This window comes from Archocentrus centrarchus, chromosome 23 (assembly GCF_007364275.1).
Source record: "Archocentrus centrarchus isolate MPI-CPG fArcCen1 chromosome 23, fArcCen1, whole genome shotgun sequence".
In the NCBI taxonomy this organism is placed as follows: domain Eukaryota; kingdom Metazoa; phylum Chordata; class Actinopteri; order Cichliformes; family Cichlidae; genus Archocentrus; species Archocentrus centrarchus.
The window spans coordinates 9,107,629-9,120,900 of NC_044368.1; the positions used below are offsets into that span (position 1 = coordinate 9,107,629).

General features: G+C 40.8%; 1 protein-coding gene across 1 annotated transcript in view; it reads left to right on the forward strand.

Annotated features, from left to right (window-relative positions):
- Positions 1 to 13,272, forward strand: part of anks1b (ankyrin repeat and sterile alpha motif domain containing 1B) — a 251,122-nt gene that overhangs the window by 91,271 nt on the left and 146,579 nt on the right. Inside the window, 3 exon segments of the mRNA XM_030720755.1 lie at positions 1,477 to 1,620; positions 9,618 to 9,693; positions 11,034 to 11,135. Coding sequence (XP_030576615.1) covers positions 1,477 to 1,620; positions 9,618 to 9,693; positions 11,034 to 11,135 — 322 coding nt within the window.

The window sequence follows — 13,272 nt, forward strand, 5'->3', positions numbered from 1 at the left end:
TAATCTGATACATGGTGGACTAAAAAAAAAATGTATTGTTAAATATTGTCTTTACTCCACAGAATGGCAGGTACACATTTTAAGAAGTGCGCCTATTCTCTTGTCAAAAATGTGACAAAAGGCGCGCACACAGGAGCACACTCCCACGCAGAGGTGTGTGATACAAATGCCTGCCGATGTTCAAATGCAATCACACGTTCTTTCCGCTAAGGTAGTGAGTAATTGCAGTCAAGCCATACAGGTTTGTTGGAGTGAATGAATAATTTATAAAGGCAGCGCAGTAGTTCTCTCTCTCTTCTCCTTTCTCTGCATAATAATGAAGGGAAATCCCTACGGTGGAAACTCCTGCTGCATGGAGATGTAACTAACACAGGGCAAAAGTTTACCACACGCGCGTGCGCGCACACTCACACAAAGATGCAAATTAAAGGGAGGAAGCTTTCAAGACAACTGGCTGTTGGTGAGCTGAGTTATTAAAGGCACCATCATCCACCATCGGGTGAAAGCGCAGCAGCCTCTTACTGCAGAATACTCGGCGTGATTGACGGGAGTTTAATGCAAAGAAAAACAGGTAATTAAGTAGAAATGGAAGAAGTTTTCTTTCGTGATTGGTTAAAAAAAATATAAAAACTCCTGCTGATAATCCATCTAAAGTGTTCACTTAGCATCCCAGCTTAGTCAAGCTAATTCAAGCTTGCCGCTCTGGTTGTTTTCAAAATTTTTTTTACAAAAAATGCTTTAATCCTATTAATATGACAAATATTAATATTATAGGCTTCTCATTTCTGGGCTGTTCATTTTGTCATCTGAAATGACAGCTGCTGGTAGCAGGTTTTATTAACTAGTAGAATATTCTAACATTGTGACTTGTTTTTAAGCAAGAAACTTGTAAAGCAGTCCAAAGATGGAGAAGGGCTTCTCTGAACGCACAAGACGTCAAACCTTGAAGCAGTGTAGGACCACACCAGATGCCACCCCTGTCAGCAAAGAACAGGAAATTGAGAGTATTCTTTGCATGGGCTCCTCAACACCAGAAAATAAAAGATTGGAAAATAGTTGTCTGGTCTGATTTCTGTTGCAACATTTGGATGACAGGGTCAGACTTTGCATAAGCAACATGAAAGCATGGATCCATCCTGCCTTGTATTAACAGTTCAGGCTGCTGCTGGTGGTGTACTGGTGAGGGGATATTTTCTTGGCACAGTTTCGACCCCTTAGTACCAACTGAGCACCACTCAAACATTACAGTGTGGGTCACAGAAAATGCAACTGCTTGACATTCGAATTTATTTACAGTTCAAAGGTGCTGGAAGGCTCTTCTGGGTTGTTTCAGCCCAGTTTAACCCCCGCTAACATGGCTACGAAATTCCTGTTTGCTGTAATCAGTTTCACGGGTATAAGAAGGTGACAAGTGGCCTAGTTTCCTTATAAGTTTGCTTTTTTGTCACTGACATGCGGCTGTGTTTTTGTGCGCAGGTGGTGTGCATGCTGGTGGGTGCTCACCCCAACCTCATGACCAGCCACACTCGACTACACACTCCGCTTCACCTGGCTGCCCGCAACGGACACCACAGCACCGTCCAGACTCTGCTTGAGGCCGGCATGGACGTCAACTGCGTGGTGAGAAGAATTCACTTTCAGCTGTTTTGTTTTTGTCCTCCATCAAGATCCAAGGATTAAAGAGATTTCAGGCGCCATGGTTTGGCTTAGACTGAACCACATTCCTTTTTACACTTAATCTGCAGAACTTGTAAGCTCTTTTAATTGGCATTGAGATGGACAGCTGGAGACACTTTGATATTAGTAGTATTTGGATTCTCATGAGTAGCCAAATACTATTTGCTAAACAATAACAGCACCGTCTTATTGTACTCCAGTCAGTACAATATTTTAGTCCAGTATTTTAGGGGTGTTTACTTTGAAAAGGGTTGATTTAGCTCTACACAAGCATGCAAGGTAAGATGTTTGGCTGGTAGGTAATACTTGACTTTGACAGTTTGTTCATATCTGATACAGAGTGGGGGAAAAAACAAACTTTATCCTCATGCTAAATCTTTCAAAATCTCCTCCTTCCTGTCATTTCTTGTCTGTGTGAATATTTGAAAAGCTGCGGTCTTCCGTTGTAATAAAAGAAAAATAGAAGTTAGTCTTTTTTCACATATGTAATTCACCACAGGCATGGATGCTTGGAAGATTCTTCTTTTGAAAGTATCTGCTTCCTTCATCTGTGCGTGTGTGTCAGAGAGCATACTGTATATACGTTTATGCGGTACATGACTCCTATGGTTTGGTGGCGGTGAGGGATGAATAATTAATCGAGAGAGCAGACTGAGAGGAGAAGGAAGAAGAAGAAAGAGGACAAGGTGTTCCAGAGAGACCCGTTCTTTGCACATCTCTTTATATTTTCATTAGTGGAAGTGGAAACACAGGGTCGGTTACAGTATGTGGAGCTTCATTACTGCTCAATCTCTAATGTGATGTTTGGATCTCTCTGCTCTCCTTTTATATTTTGCCTTTTTGTGTATTCTGAGTTGTCTGAATGATTCAAATACAACTTTGTCCCGACCCTTTCTGGGCCATTTGTTTTTGTGAAGTCTTGTCAAATTGCAGCCACGCTTTGCTGCCTTCTTGAGCAGTGTTGTCTTTCTCCGGAGAAAAGCTGAACTGCTTGACTTTGCTCACTTGTCTTAAATGCAGAAACATAGCCCCTTACTATACTAACTGGTCTCCTTGGACTTATTACTGTATTGCTCTCACCACAAACCATATTTTGGCTTCAGCTATGTTGAGGCAGCACAGAAACACCACAGCTGATCTTTGGCTTGGTGGGCTGAACTGTTTTTTATCTGGACTGATCTTCAATTTGTACTAATATGATGGTGCTATTAATTCAAAATATAAAACCACTGTGATTGTTAGTTCATTCATTGCCATCTCATGTCTCATTCTCCACTCCAAAGGGCTCCAGCTACAGATCCATCCATCCATCCATTTTCTTAACCACTTATCTAATTCAAGGTCTGTGTGGGGCTGGAGCCTGTCCCAGCTGTCATTGGGTGAGAGGCAGGGTATACGGTGGACAGGTTGGCAGCCTATTACAGGGCTAACTCAGAGAGACACACCACCATTTCCACTCTCATTCACACCTACAGCTTCTTTAGAATTGACAATTAGCCTAACATGCATGCTTTTGAACTGCGGAAGGAAGCCGGAGCACCTAGAGAGACTCCACACGGGTACGGGGAGAACATCCAGTCTCCACACAGAATAGTCCCAACAGTGCTAGCCACTGGAATACCCTGCTGCCCAACAATAGATACTTCTCACATTGACAGCTCATTATAAGGTCAGTAAATACCTCACCATCGCTCATTCTATGCTGGCTTGAGGATTTTGGTGTCCAATCTGGAAGCCATTGTGCCAAAAGTTGCATAGTTTAGAACAGATTTAAATTAATTACTCATAAAAACATCTGTTAAGCAGTTGTATTTGTTTTGTTTTTTTTATGTGTGAACAAGGCCCTGACGGCTTGCAAAGTCAGCATTAATGGGGCATTTTGGTGAATATAGAATAGAGACTGGAGTCAGAGCTTAAGATTTACCTCTTGTTCTGTGTTCCAAGCCTTGCTTATGACTGAAAGAAAGAATGAGATTAGGCGTACTTTGCAGCTGATCTTTATTTCCACTTTAGAGTGTCTGGGCTCAGCCTTCGAGATGAGCCTTTTGGCAGAGATTACTGTAACCAGGAGTTGTTTCTTTTGTATGGAAAGGAGCCAGCTGAGGTGATTCAGGTGCCCCTTGAGTACTTTTTTGGAGGTTTTCCAAGTGTGGCCAACTGTTAAGAGCCCCCAGGGTACACCCGGAATTCACTGTATTTGCTGCATGTCTTAAATGGCACGGGGTCTTTGGATGCCTGAGGAGGAACTGGAAAACTTTTCTGGGGAGTGCTGTTTCTTATTCTGCTGCCTACACCACCTGATCTGAGATAAACAGTAGAAAATGTATGGATATAATTTAATCTGTGTTAGCCAGTTTATTTTTTTCCACATTAAATTTGCATTTCTTTAATCAGCTGAATTATTTAATTGTTAACTTGAAAATATTTACCAGAAATATCAATAGAGTGCAAACAATTTACAGGCATTATCTTATAAACAAGACAAAGGTCGAAATCAGGGATGTCAAACTCATTTTACATCATGGGCCACATACAGAACACTTTGATCTTAAGTGGGCTGGACCAGTGAAATTCCCCTTTCTGTCAGTGTAAAGAGGTTTAACTACACATTTAATCCCTGAAATATCTTAAAATAAGAAAGATAAGTGCAGTTTCAACAGTGTGCCTCAGTTTTTCTTTCTGATAAAGAAGTCAACTCTCTGGGTTTAAATTGTAAATGAATGTGTAAAATCGCAGAAAAGTTCTGGTAGCTCATTGCCCAGACAGTCCTGTAGTTACACTGCAGAAAGTTTTTGTTAATTCACAGAAAATGTCCTTTTTTCTTTCTTTCTTTCTTTCTTCTTACTGTGCCCCTCCATATAAAACATAAATTTCAATAGTAGATTAAGTAATTGTTTATCTATTACTTAATTACTTTCGTGTAGTGTAAATGGCCATAGGGGACATATTTAGGAAAAGCTGTAAAAATTATGAAATACAATTAAAAGTCCAACATTTTTGCCCTCATTCACATTTTTCAAAAGTGTCCAGTGGACTGATTCTGGCCCTTGAGCCTTAGGTTTGACACCCCTGTGAGGTTGTTCAAAGCTCATTACTAACATGTTCACCTTAAAAATCCATAGTTGGCACATTAAGTCACATTATAGGAATGGACACTTGGGGGGCAGAGACTCTATCTGTTGAGACTGTCATTTGTTTTGCACACTTTTGGAAAAATTTGATCACCAAAGTTATTAGAATACATTCTCACTGGATTATAAATGTCTTTTGATTTTATTTTTATTCAAAAGCAGAAATTTCAGTTTATGGTGTTTGTAAAATTTATTATTGAATTTGAATCCAAACCGCTGTTGGAGGTTATTGTTTCACACTTCTTTACTAAAGTCAGTGCTGTTTGAATTGAAGGATTGAAGCTGCAAAGCAGCTCCAAGAGTTTCAGAACTCAGTCAGACTCTGAAGCCTCCTAAAACTGCTGATTCTGAATCAAGGGACACTTCTGCCGAGAACTTTAGAAATCGGGATCGATCAGAGGTTGTACATACATGTGACAAAACAATCTTTCAAAGCCTTTATAGGAAACCTCCTTTCCTGCCCCCAAATCTTTGAAGGATCTATAATGTGAAGCTGTTGCTAGGTATATAGACTGAGAGAAAGGGGATGAATCTGAGAGAAGTTAACTTCTGCTGTTGCCAAAATCTGATCTGACTCGATGTTCATTCACTGCTGAGACATATGGCATAACAGATGCTACGTTCTCCCTTTTCCTGGCTGTATAAAGTACAGTTTAATATAGTGTAAATAGTGTGTGTGGACTGAGGAGGGTCTGTGACTGTGAAACAGATCTGAACTTTTTGTCACATTGCATCATCCACAAAGTGTTGTGGATGTGAGAAAAACTTGATGGGTGTGGATGTGTGTTTGTGTGGATTTTATCTCTGGAAAGATGAAAACAATTTGACCTCCTGGATATGGGTGTCATTGTGAGGCTCTCTCAGTGTGGAGATGCATGACTCAGTGGCACTGCACCTATCTTCTCTGCCTTCTGTCCTTGTTACAGGCTGTGCATGTCTGTTTGTGCCTGAATGTGTGCATGCCTGCTCAGATCTGAAGAGGAGGGCTGTGTTTCTCTGCAGGGATTTGGCCTCAGGCTCCGTGTGTCTAGAGAAGATGAACAGCACACGCCTTTGATTTGCCTCATCTCCCCCACTACTCACACTTCTGCAAATCTCTCGCTCTCTCTTTTTCTCACTTTTCCTCTCCACCTAGTGATCAAGAGCACTGCAAGTCTGATATATCAAATCTTCTCTGCAATTTACCCTTGACTTTTGTTCTGCTCGTGCCTATTTTTTTGCTGAAAATAATGCATAGAGGCAGCGCTTTCTTTTTTGCTCTATTAGCCATCATTATTATACGTTAGATAATAATTTGAGAGAAGCTGTTGCACACTCGCTGAGTGAAATTGCCCCCTTGGTTGGTTAAACTTGATGGTCAATTAGAGTGAACTTACACTCTAATTGACCTACACTCTAATCGGAACATGTGACCCTGTTCCTTGTTATGACGGGTAAAACACTGCTCAACTATGATGTCATGCATTTCTGTTAAGTGGGATTTTCATTTAATCTCACTGAAACTGTAATGCACAGTAAAGACGAAGACTCCCCTGGGTTTACTTGTAGGTGAAATATTGGTGAAATCAGCTTCCATAACCTCTTTTATTGTCAATTTTACTCTAAGTAGGACCATAAACTACAAAATTAGCACCCTTCTCTATTAATAAGATTTGAAACTAGCAATCAAGACCATAAAAGGCCAGGTCATGTTTGTAAATGAGAACTGGTTCTCAAAGATTTTACCTGGTAAAATAAAGGTTTATAAAAACATCAGGAAATTGTTTACAAAGGCCATAAATCAAATGAGAAGAACAGCCATTTTCCTCATAGTCTGTTCTACAGTTAGTTCTGTTTTTTTTTTTTTTTTTTGCAACCAGAGGAGTCCACCTGTGCCTGGCCATTACAAAGAATGCAGGTTTAAGATGCTTCTGCATTGGCTGCACTTTTCAGACCATGACAGTCTTTGGTTTTTATAAAAGCCCCATATCTCTGTTTGCAGTTGATGTTCAGCTGCTATAACATCAGGTAAACAGGCAGATTTAATGACTTTCCCGAAGAGCAAAGGCTTTTCTTAATGCGACTCAGGTGAGAAACACAGCGAGTGTTGATTTGTCCTCTTTCTTCCCATCTGCTTTCCTCTCTTCGCCATTCTTCCTCCTCTTGTCTCTCTCGGTCTTTCTCTCTGTATTTTCTGCCACACTTTCAGAACTGTACTATACTGTTGACGGTGCAGAGTGGATGCTGTGGGCGACTCACAGATGGCCTTCCAAGAATGGAAAGCAAATTGTGGTGTCTGTGTGTGTGTGTCTACGTAAGAGAGAGAGAGAGGTGTACAGGTCAGTAATTGGAGTCATGCCATATAGATCTCTGAGTGAGAATGAATAATTTATACATGCAGCACATTTTCTTTTCTCCTCTGTCTTTCCATACCCCTCTCTCTCACACGCTCTTTCATCTTCTGTCTGTTTCCATAATAATGAGGGGAAATCCCTACAGTATGGAGGAATGTGCCACTGGATGGCCTATAGCCAACACAGGGCAAAGGTTTAGTATAAATACATACATCTTTGTACATAAACACACCAGACTGCCTTTACTAACACTATATAGAAACACAAAAATACACTTTTGGTCATTAATGCTTGGGGTGCAGACAGCTCCTAATTTTCTGTCAGGCATGCATAAGAGGGATGATGTGGCCATTCACATTCACACATTTACCCTGTCATCCCATCCTGAGCAGTGATTGCTACATTTCTGCCTGCTGTTGAGAAACTGATTCATCTGCCTTTCAATTCCAGGAAACGCAGAGTGAGAACTGCCTTCCTTGTTTCCTCATGACATCACTGCATATTCGCCATGGGAAACAGGACAGGAAGTGGTATAGGAGGTTCAGGAGGGCAAGATGTGTGTACTGGAATAGGGGGTGGATCTCTTCCTGAGCTACCACCTCCTTTTACTTGCGTGAGGGTAGAGGTTTAGTTTTAAAGGGTAGAGGTCCACATTCTGATAAACTCACTGGCGCTACAAATTTGACAACTTGTCTGTTTTCACTTTGGATTTACACCTGCAGGATTTTCCTAAGAGATCTGGACCCTTGACCTTTTGAATTTTTAAAGGCGGAGGAGCTGTTTCATATGGCACCATAGCTCCATTTTGCCATCAATCCCTTCTTTGCGCTGATGATACATTTGTGTCAGGGGAAACAGAAAAAAGTTGAGTATTCCCTGCAGAGGACGACCACACTGATGTGGTGTAGTGTTGCGTTGAGCCGAATTTCCTGGCAGCGTATGTATCAGCAGATCTGGCTGTCGTCCAGATAATTTGTCTTCATTATGGCTGGGACTTTTATTCAGTCCAGGGTTTCATCTGTGTTGTCAGGAAGCCAACCATGAAGGATGCAACGCATTCAGCATGTGTGGGTTGCTGCCTGTGCGAGAGTATGTTCCTATCATGGCTGCATATACACAAATGTGTCAAGTCCACGTGTGTGTGTGTGTGTGTGTGTGTGTGTGTGTGTGTGTGTGCACGCGCGCGCACACGCGTATAGAGTCCTTAGTATCCCTGATGGTCTGTATGGCTTCCAGCAATGTGTGCAGAGCAGTGTGTTTAATGTTCCATAAAGACGTAGAGGATCATAATGTCCTGTAACGCTATAGAGCAGTAACTTCATCAGAAGTAAAGATATAGTTACATTGTTTCCCTCATATATGGAATCTGTTTTTGGATGTGTGTGTGTGTGTGTGTGTGTGTGTGTGTGTGTGTGTGTGTGTGTGTGTGTGTGTGCGCGTGCGTGTGTGTGTGTGTGTGTGTGTGTGTGTGTGTGTGTGTGTGTGTGTAAATCTCTCCAACTGATAATAGTCTTTGCTGAGGTTGGCATAGCAGAAGCAGTTCATTAACTCGTGTTGGTTCTGGTTGGAGTGGCCCTCTAGCTTGCTGTGGATCTCAAGAGCAGAATGAGTCAGATGCAGGATGAGAGCCTCAAGTAGCTGAATGATGATGAAAAAGAGCAAAATAGTAAGCTGGCTGCTTAGCTGTGAGAATATCAAAATTTTCTTGAAAAACAAAGTAAAAATTACCAAAATTAGTTGATATACAGTACCAGTCAAACTTCACCCATTCTGGGTGTGTCCAAACTTTTGACTGGTACCGTACCCGAGTGTCCTGACCTATTGACCTGATCTATTTTTGTGGCTTTTTTTTCTGATAGCTCTAATTCCTTGGGATATGCAGCTGTAAAAATTCTACACCTGGTGGCTTTAAGCCTAGCTATTTTGGTTCTATTCACCTCCAGGATGTGTGATTAATCAGCTGGTTTTTAAGTTGTTGGACCCATGTGTTGGACTTTTTAAACGTATCCATGTCAGAATAATCGTCTCTCTCATCACTGCTGATCCAAAATGAGACACTTACTGGCACCCATCCACATGCTAGTTTCAGTACGTTGCATCATATCTGTAATATCTCTATTAGTTGGACTGGAGGCTGATACGGGCCAGCGTAGGGTGAGGGAAAACTGGGACGTTTCCACACAGGCGCCTGCTGCTTGTGTAATGGTTTGAAATCGTTGTGGCCTCACGCTGTTTGCAGGCGAGGGAATGTAACTTGTTTTAATCTCACTGAATCTCTTTCATTTAACTGCCAGCGAGGGGAAAAAAGATTCGATCAAGACAAAATATTGCCTTTTTGCTCCCTTTTAATCCCTGCGCCTTTTCTTGTGATGCCTTTTGTCCTCTCAATCCACTTCTGTTTTTGATGTCTATTTCTGGTTTCAGTGGCTAAAGTGACTAAATATTAATACACAAACACTATCTCTGTCTCTTGTAGACTGAGAATGGCAGTGCCCTCCATGAGGCAGCTCTCTTTGGGAAGATGGATGTTGTTCGCCTTCTGCTTGACTCAGGTGGGTCTATAAATATACCCCAGCAAAACAAAAACTGTGTTTCCCTTATTTTCTTATATGTGTGTTTCCCATGTTTCCCTCTTTGTATTTTAACCTGCAGCTAGATGCACTCAGTGTTTCTTTTTTCTTTTCTTTTCTTTTCTTTTTTTCCCCCCAGATTGTAGGTTGAATTTGCCTTCAGGTGAATTCTAAACATCTGTCTGCTAAATTCCTTCTCACTTCATGCTTTGTTATTGTTTTGTCCAGTTTCCTCTGCAACTGAATAATTAGGATGTGGTATCTTATGCAGTGACTAAAAGGGATTCCTGAAGGTGCAACAGCTCCTATCTGAACTAGAAACTCTTACAGTGCCGTCATGTGTGTATGGTTTTGTCCTTTTACTAAAACTGTTATCGGCAGTCTGGACACTGCTGTCCTTTGACATTATTGCCATCCTCCACCCACTTTCCTTCAGCACTTCCTGTTTCCTACAGGATTTCCTCTGGGTGGCCATGTTCCCTGTTAGCCTTGATGTTAATAACATCCTGGATAAAAGCAGGACTGTGCTTGTCTGATTCACTGAACCCTAACTGTATATTGCTCAGAAATGTTGCCTGTCAGAAGGTGGGTTTACTGTAGTATGGAGAAATAGCTTATGCATAGACAAGGGCTTTGTCACCTTGTTGACTTAACTGTTTTATCTAATAGACATCAGTTACTTTTTAATTTTTTTTTTTTTTGTAACATATGTGTACACTTCTCTTAAGCACTAATCACAATAATTTATTCATAAATCTAAAAACCACATGAGGAAAAAAGAGAAAACAGGAAGATAAAGAAAACTGACATGCTAAATTAGGTTTAAATGGCCTTTATTACAGTTTTTATTTGTTTTTCTTTCATTCATTTCTTATGGTGCCCAGCAGAGTGATTGGAATGACATTTAGGTTTTCATATTGAATGAGTACAGGAAAAGCTCAAACGCTGGCCTGTTTGATATTGTGCATCAGTCTTCGCACGCAGTCTTTTATGTGTCATTGTCTGAGATCGTAACCAAGAGCGTGTATGTGTGAGAGTAACATTCATCTACAAAAAATTTGGGTTATTATCCTGATGGAAAACATGCAGTTCATTTATCTTTTGCTCACTGATGTTTCTGACTAAGAGGCGTGTTTGCAGATATGGGTTCATATTTATTTGTGTACTGTGCTTGAATGTGCTCAGTTCAGTGTATCTATGGTGAAAGTAAATTATCTGTGACTAAGCCTGAGTAGGTCCTGTATTGACAATGTAATGCATGTTGTGTTCTGACTTTTTCCCCTTTTTCTTGTATTTTCCATGTGCGTGCGCTTGTGTTTCAGGGATCGACACCAATCTGAGAGACAGCCAGGGAAGAACGGCTCTGGATATCCTGAGGGATCATCCTGCACCTAAATCCCAGCAGATCACTGCTCTTATCCAAGGTTAAGAGACACACACTTGCTTTAGATTTACATGCATCACTTGAGAAACTGGGGCATCTCAGGTGTGAGAAAGTTATGTAAAACAATAACAACAAAAAGAAATATTAAAGAGACAGTATTCCCCAACTTTCCCCATATTTGCAGATACTTTAGAACCCAGGTTCAATGTGTGAATTAATGACTGCGGAAAAAGAAGCTTTATTTATGCAGAAGTTAGTGTTGATCTGCAGGTTACAGTTAAGACTGAATTTGGTTAATGGGGCAGAAATGCCAGTTTACATAATATATCAGCACAGTACAAAAGTGGAACACTGTGGCTGCCATCATGAGTGGAAATAGGAACTGAGACATCTAGTTTTCTATATTTCTGCGACAATGGGAGCGCCTATATGCGTTTAGTTTGTACAGTGGGTGAATGTGTGAGTCTTCTTTCAAATTTGTTTCCATTGTCTCACTGCCTTAGCTGGATCTTAAATAAGATGTTTACTGATGGGCTTCTGGAATGTGCAACTAAATTGGTGGCTGTTTTGTTGTATTTCAGTTGATAAATAGTGCTATGGTGAAAAGGCATTTCTGATGACTGCTGTGCACTGAAGTCCAAATCTAAACAACTTACAAGCCATAATAATAGATGTTTTGGAGTCTGCACAGTAGATAAGCTGCACTATATACATTAATACTAAGATATCTACCAGCACACATTCTGAAGGAGCAACAAGACCTTGGTGCACCATAAAGGGTCAGCCTTTTATACATACATCTTTACATTGGATTTTTCTGCTTTTCTATTTAATAATACTTTCTTGCATCAGACATCTTGACTTGTCATAGCGGGAACAGCATTTCATAAAAAGAGCATCAAACCAAGAATCAGACATGGTGGTAGTGTGATGGTCTGGGGCTGCTTCAGGACCTGGACTATTCGCTGTAGTTAATGGAACCATGAATTCTGCTCTCTAACAGAAAATCCTGAAGGAGAATGTCTGGCCATCAGTTTGTGCCCTGAAGCTCTAGCGCACTTGGGTCATGACAATGATGTGAAACACATGAACAAGTCCACCTCTGAATGGCTAAAAAAACAAAAAAAATCAGTACCCTAGTTATATCCAGCTATACTGTAATTTATGGCACAAAAAGAAAAAAATATACTGTCATTTTCCACGTCTTGTTTTTATTTCACCTGCCTTTAAGATCCCTGTTTCTGCTCTCATCCTGACCGCAGTGGGTTTTGTGTGCAACCAGTGCTTGTTTGTGTGAGTTTGCTCCGCAGTCCCTGCGGACCCAAAGATTCTCCATATTGTACCTTCTAAAGACAGTTTAATCCTGAAGTGATTATGAGGTTCAGTTTGAAAGCTCTAATCTGTGGCTTGGAGGCATTCGCTATCTGTCATTGTGTAGTCTGTGGGTGTACGTTAGCTGTAGTGTTAGAGATGATTTAAAGAGAGTGAGATAAAGCCAGAAATGGAGGGATAGAGGAATGAAGAGAGCCTAAATTAACTGCTAATCAGTCTTAACTGGGAGACAAAGATAGAACGGCAAACAGAGACTGAGCCCCAGGTATGTAACAAATCAGCCACAGTTAGAAAATAACAGACATAAAGCTGACATTAAACCAGGGAATGCACAGTGATGCAAAGGGCAGAGCAATTTAGATGTAATTAGTGATTCCTGCTTCCTATTTCAAGTTTAGCACTACAACAGTTTGAGACATAAACAAATAACAAAATTGGGGAAAATTGTTCATTTGGTTTTTTTTTGTTTTAACCCTTAGCATGGAGTTGTGTTATTACATATGTGAAGTGGAAGTGGTTTCTTATTGTGAAGAACCTACCCACAAATCTTCACAAATCACTATATGATGTACACTCAGCTAGTAGTGGGTTAGACCCCCCCCCCCTTTGCCATCAGAACTAACTTAATTCAAAAAGGTGCTGGAAACATGTGAATCTCCATTTCCACCACTTCCCAATGGTGCTCTAATGGATTGAGATCTGGTGACTGTGGAGGCCATTTGAGTACAGTGACCTGATTGTCATGTTCAAGAAACCAGTTTGAGATTATTTGAGCTTTGTGACATGGTGCGTTATCCTGCTGGAAGCAGCCATCAGAAGATGGCTACACTGTGGTCATAAAGGGA